At 38.5% G+C, this 21,786-nt stretch overlaps 1 protein-coding gene across 1 annotated transcript in view; it reads right to left on the bottom strand.

Annotated features, from left to right (window-relative positions):
* Positions 1-9,452: 9,452 nt before the first annotated feature.
* RUNX1 (RUNX family transcription factor 1) overlaps positions 9,453-21,786 on the bottom strand; it is a 254,787-nt gene continuing 242,453 nt past the window's right edge. The window contains exon 6 of the mRNA XM_044071554.1: positions 9,453-13,871. Within this exon, the coding sequence (XP_043927489.1) occupies positions 13,363-13,871 (509 nt within the window). The 3' untranslated portion in view covers positions 9,453-13,362. The remainder of the gene's footprint in view (positions 13,872-21,786) is intronic.

Raw genomic sequence — 21,786 nt, 5'->3', positions numbered from 1 at the left:
AAAACAAAGTTACCGCTAATCACCATAATGCTGAATCTGGGAACAGAACTCCAACTGTAGGAACATTTAGGACTAATATTGTAGGCATTATGACTGCTTGGCACACAAAATTTTTCCTATGATGATAAACCCGGCCCAAAACTCTTATAGCATGCTGTCCAAAGAAAAAAAGCCAAATTTAGAGCAAGCTAAACAAGGAGAAAGAAGGCAGAGAATAAGAGAGAAGGATGCTTCCTTCACCCAGAGCTCTACTCACAGACATGTCATTATGGTGAATAGCCTTAAGGACAGTTTCTGCTGTAGAAACACTTAGCAGAAGCTTCCAGTTCATTCTACTGGGTGGCTGTCCTATGGGAACATTCATTATATTACATTTAATTATATTTACTGAAACCATTCAAGCTGAGATCTTTACAACTAGGAAATACTAGAGTAGAAGCACCCAAGCCACTGGAGTAGTGATTCAAGATGGGCTTTCCCAGAGGGACAAAACAACAAGCATTTACGGTAAATTCCTTGGACAAAGTGGAGGTGTGAGAAGAAATTGCTTTGTTTGAAGAATCAAAGCCATGTGTGCTAATAAACAGCAATCAGAATGATTGTCACCTTCAACACTTTGGCTTTGAGAAGAGATTTTATTATATGAAGAATTAGAAGAAAGGCATAGAAAAAAATGTGGGCCAAATCTTTGTCAGTAGGTTTTAATTCTTACCACTATTGGAAGGAATCAACTAGAAATCCTCAGACACCCAGTGTTTTGGGAGAAGTAAAATGATCACACGCAGGGTGTCCTCACTTATGGAATATCATTTTTACTGCTGAGGACCTTAGGGACTATCCGGAAGTATCAGAATGGACCTCCTCCATCTATTCACCAGTTTGTGTTTACCTGGGAATATGGACTACGGACCTGTTTGTCTTGATGGCCTACTTCCAAAGTCTCATGACTCACCTGCACAGGAGATATAAATGATTGCTTTTTGATGTAGACTGAGTGAATATGAATTGATGGAATCCAGTTCTACAGATGTGGAAAAGAAAGAATGACTGTTCTTGTTTCTTGGACGCTAATGTGAAGCTTAGGTTTCCTTCTTGGACCAAATTCCTTATGCCGCACAGCTGTCCATGACACCCCATGTATGAGGTATCTCTTGTGAGGACAATAATGGAAGCTGAAACTTCAAAAGATTTGTCTATTATTAATACTAATCTGGTAATTGATGACACATTGCTGACAGGCTAGAGAGCAAACTGCCTACAGCTGAATGTAGAAAAAAAATAAATGTAGGTAAACCTTTTCAACTGAACAAGAAAAATAACTTACTGCATTTTAAAACATGTAATACACTTAATCATGGCAATAAATACCACAAATTCAGAATCACAGTTAAGTTATAGCAAAGCAAAATGCTTTGTATAGTCTTGCTTTTCAAGCACTATTGGATTAAATGGAACAAGCCAGCCAACATCACTGTCAGCATTAAAAATGCAAGCAATTTCTTTATGCTATCCACCAGTGCAGATATCTTTTCAGTGGTTACAGAAATTTTGACTGTGGCAAACAAATGCCTTGAGTTCTGAGATGAATAAACTTTGGGGGTCCACTGTAGTACCATCACATGGAATTTTGTTTCTTGCACCATCACAGCTGTGGACTCCAGAAGTTCCACAACACTGAGACACTGAATAGTAAAAAGAAAAACAGTAACCTGTGACAAGGATATCTTTAATGATCTCTCAATGGGAAAAATGCCCGTCTAACCGTCTAAGAAAATAATTTAAGAAAATCCATAAGTGGAGACAGAGTTAGGAAGGACTTTGCATAGTACTAGTGATTTTTAAGGATTAAAAGGTATACTGTACATCAAAGGCTTGCTGTGCCAGACAAGAGTACTTCAGCTATAAGCCACTAGGAGGGAGTTATCCAAATATGGATATCATTTGTCCCTTTCTCAAGGATGAAGGTGGGGTACTATTGATATATACTTTGTGAACATTCTGACGGCAGAAGTAAGGCTTTAGGGTAGAGTTCTGATACAGTAATGACAGGTTCCTGTTTCAAATCAAAAGAATGTTCTTGGTCACTTTTTAATATTTATGTATAGATGAGCACCTTGGAGATCTAAACACAGCATCACAGTTTCTTCTGGAGAGTAGATGAAGGCAAGATTGAAAAGTGACCATACTAAAGAACTCTTTATGGGAGAAAGTGTTTAGCTCCTTAATGTTGTACTGGCCTGGGATGCCAAACCTTCATTAAAACCGAACGCAGCCTTGAATCATGAATCAAATCAGAGTCCTTACTGTTGGTGCAAGATCTCATGGATGGCTCTTTTCATGAGAAGCAGATGTGCTTATCTTTTTGCAACAGCCTTGTGTCATAGTGAGATGTCTGACAAAAACAGAGACGAAGTGGAAGAGGGAAAATACTTTTACATGAAAGCCCTCATCTTTCAATTTCCTTACCCATGCAGTGGTCACAATTCTGAACCAAGTTGGTACATGCAGAAACATCTTTCTTTACAATGCTACCTTCATGAATGGGTGGTCAGGAGAGGGGTCTAGGCTGATGCAGGCTATTATGAGGCTGCTGACCGCCTCTTTGAAAATACTGCAGACCTCAACTCTGGACTAGTGACCTTGTTGGGACTCTAGCAAGGAGATATGCCAATTTCCCATAGATTCTTAATGCTGGCACTGTGGATTTCATTAAAATCATAGTGTCTATTGACTTCTCTGCATCCTTGTGAAGAAACATTTTGGGGGAGAGAGTTTACAGCTGCAACAATACAAGTTTTAATTTTTTGCTTCACCGATTTTAAAAGGCTCACTAATTTCAGTACCAACAGCCAGGGATCCTTAAAGAGAAAGTGACACATTGATTTCCTCTGAAAACAGCAAATGGGGTAATGCATAGCCAGGGCTGTCAGAATATTGTTGTCCAACAGCCTGTCACCCCAATAGATTCCTTCACTGTGACACATATCACAGAAAGCACTATGCTGGGAAGAGCATAAACTATGGAAGTGTCAAGTCTATTCTAGACAGACATCACACTGCTAGAATTCAGTTCTTCATCCAACAAGTCTTGATGAAAGTATGGCATATAAATATTGTAGTTTTGTACCCATAGGGATAGAATGAAGGATACAAACACTTCCTTTAGCAGTCTATCCAGTGCCTGTAATTCCCAGTCTAGGGGAAGGACAGTTTAAGTTTTAACCGCAGGTTCCTCTTCAGAGTTGCATATACTGAGACATTAACATCAGGTTTATTAACCTCTGTCCACAATGAACACTTCTTAAGGGGACAGATTACATGTTCCGCCATCATAGCAGTAGGCTGAAAAAATCATGGCACCCCCAAATACACACAAGCAAAAATCCAGCTCAAGGTAACCATGGAAAATGCATTTAACAATGGCAGTAAATATATAAACACAAGCTTTGACTTTTAATGTGCTTTACTACATTTATATTTATTTTCTCTGGCTTCCTTGAACTGGTGTTTTGGTTGTGTATTTTTTCTGTTACTGAGTTCAGTTTAGCCTGTTTTGGCATAATGTGGCTTGGTGGTTGTTCCAAACATAGCAAACAATGCCGTGAACGATAACATCGACTTGTGGCAGAGAGGGATAAACCCCTGTCTGAAATCCAGATTGCCTGGACTCTACTTTCTACTTGTAACAATGCACTGAAGAAGCAGATAAGGAATGTTGGGGATGAGTGGCTTCATAGGTACTAGGCAAATTAGTTTGCAGATTATTACATGCATAGCCAATAACCAGAAAGTGTCCAAAGGTGAGAATCAAACCCTCTAGTTTGTGTCCATGAGTTAAACACCTTAACCATTATGCCAATCAAGCTGATGATGTTTCACTTAATTTGGAGTAAGCAGGCAGTCTGGAATAATGCAATGTCGACAATAATATATACATGGAGAGAGAGAAGTGCGTGGCTGTGGGCAGAGGCATAGCTAGGATGTGGCAAAGGGGGCAGCTGCCCTGGGTGTATAGCCTTACGGGGCAAGATCAGCAGATCCCAGTCAGTCTTCACTTAATACCAGCATATAAGAATACATTTTGGTTGTGGTCAAAAACTGAACAGCTACAGTGGTCCGTATGTGACATAAGCTCTAGCAGCTGCTTGCTATTTTTCTTTTTTTTTTTTTTTTTTTTTTGCTTGAAGGTGGGAGGACAGATTGGGGGATGGTACCAGGCATAAAAATAGCTAGCTACACATCTGCCTGTGAGGTTCTACTAGAGGAATGCAACTGTTGTTTGGTTGACACTCAAAAGTGTCATCACAAAAGAGCAGTACTTTTTGAAACAATTGAAATTTAAAGCTATAAAATTCACTTCAAAAGAATTTTTGCCAACAGCTTCACTCTCCTTTGCTTTTCATTCCACCACTACTTTCGTGTGCTAATTCTGAGATTGCTGTATTTTTTGGGTAATGAAATATTCTCAAGATGCAACAGTCTGAATCTTTTTAATACAAAGCACAGGAATTGTACATTAATAATTTCACATTAGAATGCTAATTATTAATGTCTCCCAGGCAAGCCTGGCACCTGACATGAAACTCAAGAGTCTGTAGATATACAGTTGTCTGTGCCAAGCTGCATTTACATCCATGGGAATGTTCAAGTTCCCAGAGGAAGGCACAGCAGGTCTTCATGTCTCTGACTGGATATGTCAGCTGCCAGCGAGAGGAGTTAGAACCAGTAGAAAACCCAATCACTTTTAGATCACCCTTAATGAATAAATAGACCAGTCAGGTTATCAGGTTATGAGAAAGTTGATGATCAGTAGGTAACTTGGGAGAAAAGGCAAAAAAAGTCATTAAAGGTGACCATTAAGGAAGATTGCTTTATCATTCTACAAACTTTTTTCAGTCTTTTCTGAAAGGATGAAACTGAGGCAGTGGGCCATTGTCCTATCCTGCATTGATTAGAAAACCAGCAAATGCAAGGTCAACAGGTTGAGAGGAAGGGGAATTGTCACTTCATATTTTCATCATTGTCCAAGGTCTGATCAGAATATTAAGAGTTGGCTAAATTGTTCACATTTTGTAGACATTTTCTGGGCTGTCTACTGACCAGTCTGTAGAATAAGATTCTACACTTTGTTTTGATGGCTTGTTTGACATGTGTATGACAGGGAGGGTAAACCAGTGACTATGGAGTGAAAGACTAATCACCATGGGAATGGGTCTAATTGATGAAAGGGAACAGGACTTTCCTAAATGGAGGCTAAAGCTGAAGCTAAGGCAGCAGTCTAAATAATACGTCCTCTAGGTTGAGACAACTCCATTTCTCCGAAGGGGTTAAAAACACCTGTAGAACAGGTGCCCAACAGAAGATGGTTGGGCCTGCAATGGTAAAAGTGATGCCCCATAGACTAGTATTTAATAAGTCAGATTTCAGTACAGCTGGCCTGACATACATGCTCCAGGTTTTGGTGAGATTAACACCTCAGAAGGGATATCAGATAAGACTGAGGCTGGTATTGCATGGTCCTTATGTCTGGTCAGAGACAAAGTTTCAGAATTTTAATAAGTGCATTCAACTTATTGTGCATAATATGAAGTGGGATAAGGGCCCATTGTATTAAGTGGATTAGGTGAGAACGGAAAAGTAACTCCTGGACAAAGATTGCTCTTGGAGAAAAAAAAGAGCATCAGGCTTGTGTCTTAGTTGAAGAATCCTAGTAAGCCGAAAAGGAGTAACAAGTGTATGAAAATTAAACTTTAATTTTTTTTCCATTATTTTTGTAGTTTTCAAATTTCCTAGCAAACAGTATGTTGACTTGTGACTCTTCTTTCCTTGGTTATGTGATTTCAAGTTCCTAGTGACAGAATCTGTGAGACTTTCTTGGTTCAGAGAGTTAAAAAAATGAAGTATAAATCACCTGTTTCAATCTCAGAAGCTTTAAGCCTTAAGAAATTTCCTACAGAACTTTGCAATGGCATCAGTAAATACCTTGCAGGTAGAAAATCTATGGGTGGGCTCCCTATTTAAAGTTTGAGACTCACAACCAGTCCCACAACCCCAAAAATTAAAGTGTGAAAGGCACAGAATTAAAGTGAATGTCAAACCTTGCTGTAATGCTATCAGAGTGTTTTCCTTTTCATACATTTAGAGTCCCAAGTTCTCAGGATCAACACTACAGCCCAAGTGGCACCCCCCTCCAAATTAAGCATTTAAAGTGTTTGTCTGCAACGAGAATCTGCTGACCACAGTGGCAATTTTACTGTGAAACCAGGAATAAGTGAAGACAAAGAGAATGTACATCACAATGACTGGAAGAAACAAGCTCCAAGAAAAAACTAAGACATTCACACAATTTAGAAAGCAAAACTGAATTGAAAGGGTCATCAATATGAAAAAGCATCCCCCTCCAGAAAAGCCAAAACTTGACAGCATTTAGCTACCTCATGAGTAACATTTTATTTTTCCTCAAAGCAGCATAGGACCATCCAGTTTGTAGCCCAGCTCTGATATGGTGGGAAAGAATTAGATCGTAGACTCCTTAATCAATGCATTATGGCAGATATAGGTGGGGCATACCAGCCAGAGAAAGTTGTGCATGTGTAAAGTGATCCTTGAACCCTACAACTTCCACCCTAACTGTTTGTGCAGCTGGAATTCTGTGAGCTCAGATCAACCAATTACACCAAACAATTGAATTCTTTACTAAAACACTGTTCCTGTAACATAAAAATGGAGGCCATTCTACAAAGAAATAATCATAAATATTATTAAACATGTTTAGAGGACAGTATCAGCAGGTTACAAGTAATTGTTACATGCTTACATGGGTGTCTTTAGCTATGGGAACAAGTAGTGTATCCACAGCAAATTAAAAAATATGGTACTGTAGAGAAAAACATCAACTATGTCAAATCCAGTGAAATCTTTCAATTTTACATATGGCACAAACACACAGTAGCAAAGAAAATGTTTTTCTACTTTCAGGAGGACTGGCAGTTTCCTAAAAACAAATCTCATGTGGCAAAAAATGCTAATGACTGATAAAAATCAGCAGGATTAGTGCAAAACAGTAAATAAATGTAGTACATGGAGCTCCAAGATTATGCACCAATATCGCGAAAAAGATAAAGTACAGTTGTGTACAATTTCTATAAATGTAGATGTTTGAGTGTATTCACTGTTGCAGTCATCACCTGTGCATTATCCCTGCTGTGGTAGCCCTTGGCTGGCCCGAATACCAAAGTCAATGTTTTTCTGCATCGGCTGCTGTCGCATGCTGTCTGACGTCAGATTGTCACTGCTATAAAGGAGAGCAGCCGATGCCATTACATCAGTGTTTCTTGCCCTAACCCATCAAGAGGCCCAAGTGAATATGGTAAAATGGTCCTGGTGGCTAAAAGTCACCTTCTGAAACTTATGTCTCTCTAAAAAAAGAAGATATAAGGGGGAAGGAGGGTGGGAAACCAGGACTGCAACAGTGAATACACTCGAACATCTACATTTATGGTAAGTGTACACAACTGTACTATGTTCTTCATGTTTCACTGTTGCAGTCATCACCTGTGACAGAATTCCCAAAGCTGAGGATAGGGGTGGTAGGTTAGTAAGATACCTAGGAATGGGTCAGCATAGAGTTTGCTTTATCGTCCATCTTTTTAAGCACCTCTTCTGCTTTTTTTCCAAACAAGTGGCCCTTATCCAAGGGTGCATCGAGTAATTTAGATTTGACATGATCAGGGAGAGGCTGTTCCTTCAACCATGCATGTTTCCTAATGACAGATCCTGACACTGCTACCCTGCTAAATGCTTCTAGGGCATCATATCCACAGTGGAATGAATGTTTAGCCACTTGACAAGTAGAGTGCAGTAAATCTGCTAACTCTTTCGAACTGGCACAGTCAGAAAGGTAGAAATGTTTTGTTTTAACAGTTCCAAAGTGTGTTATTGATATTTTAACATGTGAAATGACAGTTGAGAGCTTTAATAGCCGAGGTTGCAGAGTTGTATACTTTTTATCCCACCTGTCCAGAGCTCTGGAGTCCTTGCCAGAAGGAGTAGGATTGTTTGTAGAACTAACCTTAGTTTCTTTTGGTCCCTGTGTAATGATCTCCGGGTCTGCAGCAGAATTTCTGTACAGGTATTTGTGAGAATCTGGTACTCTGTAACACCTGTCAGGTTTTCTGGGAGTAGGTGGGAGGGCATCAGAAGTTAAACTGGATTCCTTGAAGACATCATCAACCACCTCTAAGATAGAAGGGATGGCCAAGGGTCTGTGCTGGGGCAGGTCTACAAACTCTCTTAGTCTTTTCTTAGACTGAGGAAAGTCCTGGGATTCCCAGTGGAAATGTTCCCTGAGGGTATGAAGGGTTTCCCCAAAGGAAAGATCTTCTGATGTGGAGGCAGAGGGAATGGATTCCTCTGCATCTGAATTGTCCTAAGCAGTCAGAGGTTATTGTTCCTCTGCAAACTGTGAATAATCAGATTCCTCAGAATCCTGTTCTGTGAGTATATCAGAAGAAAGGTCTCTTTTCCTTTCAGAAGTTGTAACCTGACTACCCCTGATAAGGGAGATAAGATCCTCTGCCATTTTAAGCATTTGAGTTTGGAGAGGAGGAGCAAGAGGAACATGGTGGCTAGAGGTAGTTTTCCTGGGAATGGCCTTGCCTCTAGGCCTAAATGAATCCATTGGTCTGAGAGGAACGGTAGTGGGAAGTGAAGACATTTTTTGTCTGGAATCGGTAGTGCGAAAGGCCTCCTTGGAAGCCAGTGCCTGCGTCCTGGCTCCGGACCCAACCGAGGCAGAGACAACCAAAGACTTGGAAGACAAAGGAGATTTCTGCGGCATACTGGACTCCGAAAGGGTCTTGGTAGAGGCATGCGAAGGTATCAAATCGGCATCAGGGGCTGCGAAAATGCCTCACTGAATTCCGGAGAACTGATGACTTGCTTAATGGTAGCATCGTTGGAAGGATTGGCCTTGTGTGGCCTGCATTTATCTTTATCCTTACGTTTCTTCAGAATGTCTATGGAAGGTTGGCTAAATGACATCATTTTGGAATGTGAAGATGGAAGACGAAAATCCCTGGCTAAAATAAGAGCTCTACGACAAATGATTTTCGCATTTAAGAGGGCACAAAACCAGCAATGCGGGACATCGTGATCTGGGCCTAAACAAGTGACGCAGTATGAGGGAAGTCTCGGTGTGGTATTTGCTTTCCACAGGCAAAATGATTGTTAACTTTTTCATACATCGGTTAGTGCAAGAAAAAAAAGGATCCCCAATGGGGTACTTAGCTTTAAACGTTTTCAGCTGTAAATCAAAACCCTGGCAGTGACCACACTTGCAAACCGCTTCTGCTAAGGGCTCCACGGCAAGAAAGGGTGATGTAATGGCATCAGCTGCTCTCCTTTATAGCACTGATGACCTGACATCAGGCAGCATGCAACAGCAGCCGACGCAGAAAAACATTGACTCTGGTATTCAGGCTGGCTGAGGGCTCCCACAGCAGGGATAACCCACAGGTGATGACTGCAACAGTGAAACACGAAGAACACCTTAAGTTAATTAAGCACTATACTAACTCAAGAGCCGCTATTCACAGTGATTAGAAAGGCACTTTTCTAAATGCTATTAATATCGGGTCCCATGTTAGTCACAAAGTACAACCATTGCGTGTTGATGTCTTCACTGGCTTTCAGTAACCAATAGCACAAGGAACAGATAAAGTTCCATAAACTACAAAGAATTATGATCAGGTATCCGATCGTAACTTATTATGTGTTACTGACATGGATGCCAAGATTCACTTCTCATGCTTCCTGTCGGGGTGAATTTTATGGCATCCAAGTTTTGAACACATAACAGTGCAGATGTGATCGAAGGACTGATAAAAATCCTCTACATTAGAGCACATCTCAGTGTATTTATAATGGGTGTTACCTATTGCATCTATGTAGAGTCTTAAACTGATAGTATTACAGACTATTTGCTACACCACAATGAGTCCATGCAATCTTACAGTTATTCAAAATTAATCTTTAAGAAATTCAGGTAAGTACATTTTTTCTTTTCCAAGCTTGCTGGTTACATAAGGCTAAATGCCCACCACAACTGCTATGGTTATACTTCCTTGTCATCAAATTTTTGAAGCAGCATATGGTATCAGAGAGGGAAAGCAGACACTTACACCTCCTTGGCTGCAATGCAAGTCAATGTTTTATGTTGTTTTACTATGTTATGCTAATAAAGAATTATAACTTAACAATTTCATGGACAATTATACAATTTTATAATTGGTAACAATGGCCAAAATAATGTTATATATAGCACAATGGACAGCCAGTACTACATCTGGAGCTTTTAAACTACCAGAAAGGGAATGATTTGCACCATAAATGCATAAGTAAAATGCTCTGCCAAAAAAGTATCACCTAACCAAAAGCACAACAAATTCTAAAATACTTCAACAGTGAGCAACACAAAATTGGCAGCTTTATGTTATTTTTGGGTCAACAAAGAAAAAAATAGTAGTATATACTAAAAAAAGTTAAAAATGTTTCTATCATCAGAGTCTCTACTGGAAGAATAACAGACAAATAAATATTAGTTTTACACGAACCTGATCAACAAAATAAGTATCTGATTTCCAAACAGTGCTTGTGGTGACTATCTGAAAGTGACTGAAAATGCTGAATATTTTGTCACATTAGAATGTATGTGATGCAACATAGTTCAAGCCCAAGGAGAACTATCCTTCATTAAAAGGATAACTGCACAAGGCTCAAAACTGTTCTCATACAGTGTGAAGAAGGGGGTCAGTGTTCCTGCAAAGTAACATCACATATTCAGTCAAACTGTTCAAACTTCACATACAATCTCAGGTACTATGGCTAACATTCCCTGAGATTCACAAACGAGTAGCATTAATAAAGTTATGCTCAATATAATTGGGTGTGTTTTGCCAACTTTCTGTGTTTCATGGAATATAGCTAGGTATTTATTTAAGTTAAATTTTATTGCAATTAGGTACATTAACATTTAGTTTAGGATCATATCTAATCTCATGGCACGAAACAAGCAAAGTTTAAAAAAATGGACCTGACCCTGTTGAATATTGAGCATTTTACCAGTGCTACATGTTATGAATTCCACGGATTGCAAGCTGTGCTTTTCATTCTTTACAGTTTTGTGTAACACTTGGTCATAAAACTTACTTCCTACAAGATGTACATTTTATTCATTATGACTCTGTGTCCTAGTATATACGTGACTTACACTCTCATATGTACAACGAAAGAGTAATGTTCCAGTAGAAATAAAGTACCAGCTAAAACAAAATGGATCTGCAGTGAAGATGTACAGTGCAACATGCCCAAGTGGAAGCACAAGGTTGCTATGACAGCACAGAGTCTGAATAGGCTAGTCTTACACTACTACTACAGAAAGGTGTAGTAAATGTTATTACAGTCTGCAGAATGGCCTCCCTTTTTACTAGACTGATGAGTCTAGTTCAATCATATAAAGGGATACTGTACCTTATCAGTCATAGCAAATACAAAAGGAAACATAAACTATTTTAAATAAATCAAAAAGAAAATACAAAAACAAATTGATTTAAATAAAACAACAGTCCAGCTATTTTGCTGCCTGCAGCCCATGGTCTCCCTCACAAGCTTCAGTCATCATTTAACATCACATCAGATTAAAATATCTGCTGTTAAATATGTCTTTTGAGATGACAAGTAAATGCTTTTTCTTGTGAAAGGAGAATTAAATAAGATTCAATATGATTACTTAAAAAAACACACATTTTCATTTGGCAGCTGGACTGGAGACAACATCAACTACATTAAGACCAGCATCTCAAATAAAATAGTGCCAGAACAATTAACAGTGACTTCTAACATCTCATATATTTAAAACTTGGTGATGGGTAACATTTGACAAGGTGTTTCTATTCTACTACATCATTCACAGTAGCTTCCATGAGTGCCATACTACGGTGCTCAAGAATTGCTTAGCTGTTACACTGCATTTAAACCTGATGAGATAATAATCTGTCTTACAGGTAAATGATGCAGGATAGGTCATGGTCTCAAACCTGCCACAGACCATGGTTTCAGACCTGCTTTACACATAATGTTTAAAACACTTTGCATGTCATAAAGTATGTCAGATAACTGTAGCTATATGAGACTGAAGAACTACTCAGAACATTCTAGGGCAGCCTCCTTCTGAGGTAAACATTGCATGCATGGCAGGAACTTCATATGGTTTGAAAAGGGGCTTGCTTGCAGGACAAGCCTCAACATTTCAACAACTACAAGTATACCACCATATCACTGTTTACAGTTTTTATCAAAATGTGTGACTGGCTTCCAGAAAATGCACATAACATTGTAATGACAATCTACCTTCATAACAATCAGTAATAATAATTATCTTCTGAACATGACAATAAGACAAAAAAGATGCTACATACAGAATGTCATTCTGAAAGTTGCTGTTGCATTCTCACTTTTAACTGAGTATAGTGCAAGAACTGGAATTTGTAAATGTAAAAGATATTCTGCAGGCTTTGTAATCTATGGCACCCTTCTGCTAATTAGTACCTTAATGAATTAAATGAAATTCTCTACCGACATTTGTTTAAAGTAGGAATATCAGTCCTTTAAATCAATGCATTTGGAATGCTGGTCATGAAGGAATGGGGAGGTATCACCTTGTAAAGCAGTACTGTGTGCAGATTTCAATTTGCCAGGTTACCCATCACTGTTAAAACCTGTTCTCTATGTTTTTAACTCAGGAGTGCTTACCTGCTGCTACACATAGCCTTTATATACAAAAAAGTTAAATAATACAGTCACTGTTTAGCAAGAAATGAAAAAAAAAACATTAATTCATAAATATTAAAGACCCCTCTCATTATGGTTGCACAGTAGTTCAACACGACCCAATATTTAGATCACAGACGAGTGAAACTTACTTAAAGGCAGGTTGATGACTTTCAGTGATTTAGCAAGGAAAGATGTCATACCAAAGATAACAACTTTTCAAAATGTTAAAAAAAAATGAAAGCCTTATAAAACATAAGGTGCTAACATCACAAATAAAAATAAACGCAGGTTTCCAGCAAGGATTAAAAAAAGAAAGTAAGCTGAGCTGCATCAAAGAGAAAGCTCATTTACAACATTGGCAAAATAATAATAATAATAAAAAAGAATGTAAAAAATTGTCTTTTTGAATTCACAGCGCCACTTGGAAGCATTCACAGTCCTTTCAAAATTCCCTTTTGGGGAATCATCCTATATGTCTTTAAAATGCATAAATTTTTAATAGCATCCCTTGCTTATGCATGACTTCATAATTTAATATGGCCGCCATACTGCTTCTTCCAGCCTTGCTACTGTGCCCATATTAGTTGGAGAATTGCTGTGACTACCTTCATCTTCTACCACATCATTCTGATTTGGAAGATTGGGATTGAGAAGAGTAGATCCTGTGGCAGCATTAGTGCATGGAGGTAGAATACGTGGTGGTGATCGGTCTCCCCCTGGCATCATAGAAAACTGGTACGACCCTGCTGATGTGCTATAATAGAGATGATATGGTGAAGTACTGGTCTGGAAAGGTCCACTTTGACCCTGGGAGGAGCCTGGGTATGGTGGGGGCAGGTATGTGTGATATCTAGATGCAGTTGTCATGGCTGGCATACCTATTCCTATTGCAGATGTTACTGGAGTTGTAGAATAAGGAAATGCTCCAGGGTAGTGCATACGAGGGTCAGTAAAGCGGCTGTCAGAGATTGCAGGTAAGGTAGAAAACTGACGGTCAATGCTCACCCGAGGGTCACCAAATGCTGTTATCTCAGGAGCACCTGTTTAAGAAAATTGTTTTGGTTAAAGCATGTTCATATCAACATTATGGTTTCACACAAACTATAACACATTATTGCAGTTTATAACTGAGTTCTGCAGAATTATTAGCAAACTGCTTTCTGATCCAGCTACCTGTTTCTTTAGAAAAAATGTTGCATATTTTTACCAAAATGTTCTCACTTTCACTTATTTTAAAATAAAACGATTGCTCTTGACCCTCAAGCTTTTCAGTTGCAAACAGATGTTGTGAATTCATCTTAAGTTTTACAGTATTTGTTATAATGACCATATAATGACCACATAACTACATAAGACAATAAACTATTTGTTTAATCAGGATGATATGAAAGGCCATGCTTGGGCTGGGAGGGTGATTAATGTAATATTATAACTAAATGTAATATGGCTATACCTGTACACTACAAAATGTAATGGACTTAGAACCAGGTTCAAGCCTTTGATTACATATTGGACCTAGCTGTCTTTCTGGCTGCTGCATGAGATCACCAGACATGTCCCGATGCTGGTTTGTTCGCTGTTTTCCCACTGCACACACATATTTGTGGACACACTGATAAAAAATCAATATCCCCATACTCTACCCCCCATATGTTGAATACTGTCATACTATTCATGTCACAAGGACATGGAAAAAAGTCAAAATACTGAACTTAGACACATTTTTGGTACATATCCTTTTATGGTGCGTCTCTTGCAGCTACAAGGATTTTATGCAACTTGTTGCTCTTCAACATTTTGTTGTTAATTGTTGTAAATTCTAGCACACACCATTTGATTTGAAAGAAAGTGACTTTACTTCACTTTTTTAAGATCATGAGACTGCTGTCAATGTTGTATTCATCTAGCTGAAACAACTCCTACAGAGAGCATATATGATAGTGTAACATGCCACACAATAGCGGACAGACTTTTGTTCAAGTAATTAGTACTCTGCATTTATTATAGATTAACAATTACCACTTCTTTCACATTTACCCTTCTGCAGTTCTGTTACTAGGGATCACTACTCTAAAAAATAAATGCTGTGAAACAGAGGATAGTACTTTCAGTTCTAAGCTTAAATTCACAATATATCTTCAGCCTTGTTGCTGCAAAGTGACCTAGCCAGGCCAGCATGACATTATCACCTATCCCCAGAGTAAATAAATTTTTTTCATAAAACTTAGTTTCTCTTTTTTAATTGACCTCATTTACCTATACTTAGTGAGTGACATCAAGTCAGACATTGACATTTTCAGTCAGTTTTATCAGAAGGTATTCTGTCTCTGGGAAAATTCATGCTACGGTAGCTAATATACACTGTGGCAGTAAACAATTACCTTGCCTCAGAACTACATCTATCCAGATCCTGTTAGGGGTCACAGTGCTAGCAAGGTATGCAGGACAGACTAGACCTCTGTATTCCCAACAACAGACCCCAACTCATCCTATGAGATCACTAAGCTTTCCATAGCAAGATGTAAAGTATACTCTGTCTCCAGCTTGTCCTGGTCTGCCAAGAGTCTCCTTTCCATGAGACTCGCCCGGTATATGTCTCTGAGATGGCACCGGCAGGCATCCTCACTAACTGTTCAAACCACCTCACCTGGCTCTTCTCAATCCAAAGGAACTACAGATCTACTCTGAAATCATCCCAAACTGCTGATATCCTTACATTGTCACAGTGATTAAAGCTCAGCAATGCTGTAAAGATATGTCATTCCCACTTTGTTAATTGTGATTCTATTCTTTCAGTAAGTAGCCAATGTTCATGGTAGCAGTGGAGGGAAGAGGCTCCAATGGCTGGTAAAGTGAAAGCTTTGTTATGTGACTTAGTTTTGACTTCTGCACTAAACTTGGCATAATACCTGCAGTATGGTCACCAACATGTCCATCTGTCCAGAAGTCAGTCTTCTGATTCCTTGTAACCTTACTCATGAACCAGACTTCACAGTTCTTCAACTCCTACCTGAGGTATCTGCTTTACCTTTAACCTGCAGAGAACAATCCATTCTTTTCTAGTATAGAACCAAGACCTCTGATTCTGCCCACTGACATTTATTTTGCTTCAGTCCATAACAGAAAGCACACTCTCTAGAGACCACAAGGAAACACAGTTTGCAAACAAAAAAAGATATTTTGCTAGCTTCCCCTTTGGAGAGAGATAATTTTAAAGAGAAACAGCCTTACATATAGCATAAAGCAGGTCTGTGAGTACTTGAGGGAAGCTGAAAAATTTCACAAACACATATGGTCAGTAGAGCTTATCAAATGCCCTTCCTGTGTCTAAGCATTAATAATTACTTGAATCTTGTGGGCATCACTGTGGTAAATGATTTAAATATAGTCTATTGTAGATCTGTTTTTTATAAAGCTACACTTATTACAGTAAATTACAGCTGGAAAGACATACTTGACCTTTTCATCCATGTGCAAATATTAGTTTTGTGAAGTGTCCTATATGAAGCTGTACTGATTGGGCCCTTGCTCAAGACATACTTGACCTTTTCATCCATGTGCAAATATTAGTTTTGTGAAGTGTCCTTTATGAAGCTGTACTGACTGGGCCTTTGCTCAACTTCAAAAAAAGAAAAAAGAGATTTATTTATTTATTTTTATGTATTTACATTTGTTTACTGGGAAAGTCCGACTGGGCAGATGCCCATTTTCAGCGGAGGCCAGGGGAGAAAAGCTCCACTTACAATGAAAGGAATTTTATATAGTTCATAGTATGTAGAATTACATTTTATAGAAGTACAGCTCAGTATCTGATTACATATAAAGAAAACAACAAAAAAAAAACACAAGTATATACAAAGAGTATCATTTTAGATAGATAGCATTATACAGAAGCACAGTTTGTTATTTGAATACATTTATAGAAAACAGGTTAATACAATGGCTACATTTGTAGGCAACATGTTTATACAGTGATTAGATTTTTGATAGAAGATTAAGAGCTTTAGGGCCTGTTGGGAGTTGAAACAGGACTGCAAAAGCAGAAGTTGAGAGTTAGGAATTCATGTAAGGTAGCAGGTTAACAGTGTATGCAGATGGTGTGTGGGTCTGGGTCTATATCAGCATTTCGAAAATGTAATAGTTCGAATCACTAAATATTGAACTGAAATGCTCGAACTATTACATTTTCGAATGCCGATAAAAAAAACAAAAAAAAAACAAACACCACCAAAAAAAAAAAACTAAAGGGTGTAGGCAGGGGGAAAGCCACTCTGCACCCCCCACACCCTCTGCTACTTAAATATATCAACTCAGAGACCGCACTACATTGAAGTAAATGGAAATCTCCCCTTATGGAGATTTCCGTTTACCCATTTGATGTTCTGCACTTGCAGCATTCTCGCGGTGACAATATCGTATTCGATATTGTCAGCATTTGAGATGCTGATAGGAACCCGTGCGGGTCATTTTAGTTTTTAATTAAATATACCAACAGTTATTTTGTGGTGTGTTTATAAGGAAGGAATAAATTAAGAAAATGAAAGAAATTTTAAGAGTTAAAGTACATATACTAGTAGAGTGTGGTGAGAGGTAATGTTAACCTAGGCGTATAGACGTGCTGAGCCATGTATTACTAAACTGATTTTTGAGTAGTATTTTGAAGTTTGAGATGTTTGCTACTGATCTGATTGACTCAGGTAGTATATTCCACATTTCTGCTACATGGCTGGAATTGAGTGAGTCTCCAGCGATATTTTTGACTTTGGTAACTGTTATTAAGGTTTTGTTGGGGGAGCAAAGAGAGCGATTCTTGGAATATTGAGTTACTATGTTTTGGATGGCTGGTATCTCATGTGGATGGTGAAATATTTTGTGGGCCATTGTAAGTTGATTATATGCAAGCAACTGGGGTAATTCTAACCAGCAGAGTTCTTTTAGTGATATACAGTGGTGAATCCTATATGTAGAGTTAGTAGCAAATTTTGTTATTTTGTTATAGCCTGTTACCAACTTTTTGAGGTTAGTTTTCCTAAGGTTGGTGATAATGGGGTAGGCATAGAGAAGGGTGGAAAGAAGATGAGTTCTTGTGATGGACATTCTAGTGTTATTGGTAAGGAATTGTTTATTTCTATATAGTGTACCAAGCTTTTTGTGAACCTTTTTCATGGTGTGTGCTATGTGTAGATCAAATCTCATGTTGTTGTCAACTACTACACCTAAAAGTTGGATCGCACATCTGGAGTAATTATTGTATTGTCTGAAGCTTTAACAGTGAAGGAGGGAGGAAGATCAGAGGCTTTGGAAGGTTGGAAGATAATTAGTTTGGTTTTACTAGGATGTAAGATGAGTTGAACATTAGTGAGCCAGTTTTCAATGGTGAAGGATCTTTGTATTATGTCTTGGAGCTGTAGTATGTTGGGGGTGGTGCATGAGTGTTGAATCGTCTGCATATTAGATCAAGGTGGCTGAAGATGGGGTTGAACTAAGTTTATTGGTGAGTATACTGGGGCTTAGTATGGATCCTTGTTGTACTCCCAGTGTGACAGGGAGGAGGGGGGAGAGGTCAAGCAAACATTTTACTGCTTGTTGGCATCCTATTAGACAGATATGGGACCAGTTAATGGCAGTGGGACTAAGTTTTAGGTTGGTGAGATTGGACAGTAACTTGGGATGTGATACTGCATGGAAAGCTTTGGACATGTCTAGGAAGGCTGCTGAGACTAGATTTCCTTAATTTCTGTGTTGATTAATTGTACTGGTAAAGATCAGGAGGGCTGTTGTGGTGCTGTGATTGGGTCTAAATTGATGTTGGGATATGGATCGTAAGTTGGTAGTAGAAAGATAGTGGACAAGTTGGGAACGGATACATTTTTCAAGGATCTTTGACAGTGGTGATAGAATGGCTATTGGTCTATAATCTGACAATTCAGTAGAGGTCCCCACTTCATGCAAGGGATTATAGGAGATATTTTCAAGATCAACAGTATGTATTGTTCAGTGATGGAGTGAATAATAAGAATGGTGACTGGATATGCAATTGCTTCAGCTGCTATTTTGAAGAGGTTGGCTGGGAGTTTGTCGGCTGCTATTGTAGTGGGCTTTAGTTTTTTTAGAAGTTTTTGGATAGTAGACACAGGGATGGTTTTGAAAGGAGAAGGCATTGTTACTGTTGTTTTTTACCTATGGACATGTTAGGTTGACTGGGGAACTTCTTTTGTGAGTTTTAGAATGCTTTCTGTAAAATATATATTAAACTGTTCTGCAGTACTACTAAGGTTGTTTGATAAGGTTGGGGGTGGGGTTGTCATTTCTCCTGGTTTAAGTATCTTGTTAACTGCTGACCAAAAAGTTTTGTGGGTCTTTTTGATGTTTCTGTTCTAAGTAGATGTAATAATTTATATTATCTTGTTTTACTTCAGATTTTGCTTTATTCCTGAGTTTTTGAAATTCTATGCAATTTGGGTAGGATTTGTTAGTGTACCATAGGTCCCTGGCTTTGTCCCTTTGCTTTAGAAGAATTTTAGTTTCCTTAGTAAGCCTTGGAGTGAAATTTGCTATGGTACAAATTAGCCTGGTTGGTGCGATAATATTGAGGTTTGTCAGGAACGTTTCACTGAAGAATTTTATATATATATATATATAGGTCTATCATATGCAAAAGCTCACATAATCAAAACCCATATCATTGAGATGAATTGCATAAAACACCACATCGAAACTTCAAAATGTCGACTCCCACAGTATCAAAATCTCCTCCCCAAACATCTCTGACTAATCCATCCACCTACTTTCCTACAAATTATAAATTATAACTTGTTGTAACACCATTATAATAAACAACTTACTATTAATTCAAAACCACAACAACCATAACATCCCATAATTCTACACACCCTTAAAGCAACACCGCCCACACATTACAAAACAAATACAGTAAACTCTCAATTAACCAGAACTCGAGCAACCAGTATTCTCAAGCAACTGGCAAAAAAAAAAAGGAAATCAAAGAAATAAAGTACAATTTTCATATGTTGCATTATCTGTCTCCCCTCCCCGCAGCACCAGACCTTATGTTTTAGAGTTTTGAAAAGGAAGATAGAAATAAATTCCCTCTCTCTGCAACCTGAGAACAAGTCAAACCAAACAAATAGTATAGGGCACAGTATTAGTCAGGCTTATTTTTAATAGTAGCTCTCAAGCAACCAGAAACTACAGTTATCTGGCATCTACAAATCCCCATGGGTGCTGGTTAACTGAGAGTTTACTGCACCAGACACTATCAACTAACAACAACTAACCGCACCTCCGATACTAAAAATATCTACAACAAACCTCTAAAACAAATGAAACACTACAGCTATATTTCTTACGTTTTTGATGGGGGCAAGCCCTCATGCATCCCCACATGTGGGGAGGGGCTTTGCACCCCACACCTCCCAGAAAATAAATTTACCAACTCCAAGATAGCACTACCCTACACGTACGTTGCTTATTGTCGATAATGCAGTTTCGGTGATGTGGTGTTTCGTGCAATTCATTTAGATGATATGGATTTCGATCATGTGAGCTTTCACTCATATGAATTAGACCCATATACACATATATATATATATATATATATATATAGAGAGAGAGAGAGAGAAAGAGTATAAAATTAGTTGCAATTTAGTATTAATGAACTTTGCCACAGATTTAGGTTTTGGTCATTTTTGCTTTTGGAAAAAGAAGTGAATTTTTTTATCTTCACTTTACTATTGTACTCAAGAATGTCACAAAGACGTACGGTTGTAATTTTGTTTTCACACAAGTGAGTATTTGTGTGCATAACTTTCTTTGACCACAAATGTCACAGATGTATTTATTTTACTTATTTTCCACTTCTTAATTTGTCAGATGGACTGGGCACTTGACCACTTTCACTCAAAGCACTGCTCACAGAGACCATAGTCATAATATGAAAGTCTCAAGATTAGCCCTAAAAAAGCATTTACAGGTGCTCATAAAATATTATTTGATTCTACAGCCTCTCGATATGCCTCCATGAAAAAATGGTAAACTCATTTAACTTTTCCTCAAACTGGGGATGGATAATGAATGTCTTATAAAGACTTCGAGCTTCAGGAGGAAGGGATATGGGGGATTAGGGTACATTGCAAGGAGCAGTGACCCAGCAATGTGGCCTGGAAGGTATTAACACTGATAAGGAGGGTATTTGAGTTCAGAATGCTGTCTATAATACTGAATGACTGATAGCTGTCTAAATAAAGTGAAAAGTGGGAGGAGTAAAAATTGGTAAGACCTCCTAAATCAGTGAGGCTTTCATCTTGAATATACCTGTGAAGGAGTTTGGAAAGGGCAGCTGTTCTAGTTTATCTAAGTGTACTTGGCTCCTAGTATGGAGGCCATTGAAGGCTCTATCCAATATCAAATGGCCTCTAGCAAAATCTGAAAAGGGATACAAAATTTGTCTAACCCATAAAGTCTTCATTCAAGGATGCAGATAGTTAGAGCAAGGGTATCTGGATTCCCTTCTAAGGTAGCAGCTAGAGAACTTGCCTAATCCATATAACTACAGTGTGGGATAAAGGATGTATATGCATTTTTGTAGAGAATCTCAACATCACTCTTTGCTTGGGGTCTATATCAGAACATCGAAGTTTTAAAACTTTGAATGTTCTAATATCGACCCGTTTTGCGCGAATGCTAAAAATAGCAAAGCTGCAGAACACCTAATTCTTTCCTACGGAAAGAATTCGGTTGGCCCGTTCTGTGGCTTCGCTATTTTCAGTGCTGTGGTGGAAATTTACAGGTCGGGTTCAGGTAAGTATGCGATTCTGTGGTTGTTAGGATTAGGGCGTGGGTTAAGTGAGTTAGGGTTAGGGTGCGGGTTAGGTGAATTTGGGTTAGGGTCGGGTTAAGTGAGTTAGGGTTAGGGCCCGGGTTAGGTGAGTGTGC

This window comes from Protopterus annectens, chromosome 5.part0 (assembly GCF_019279795.1).
Source record: "Protopterus annectens isolate FY-2018-M chromosome 5.part0, PAN1.0, whole genome shotgun sequence".
In the NCBI taxonomy this organism is placed as follows: Eukaryota; Metazoa; Chordata; order Ceratodontiformes; family Protopteridae; genus Protopterus; species Protopterus annectens.
This window is presented reverse-complemented; position numbering and strand designations above follow the sequence as displayed.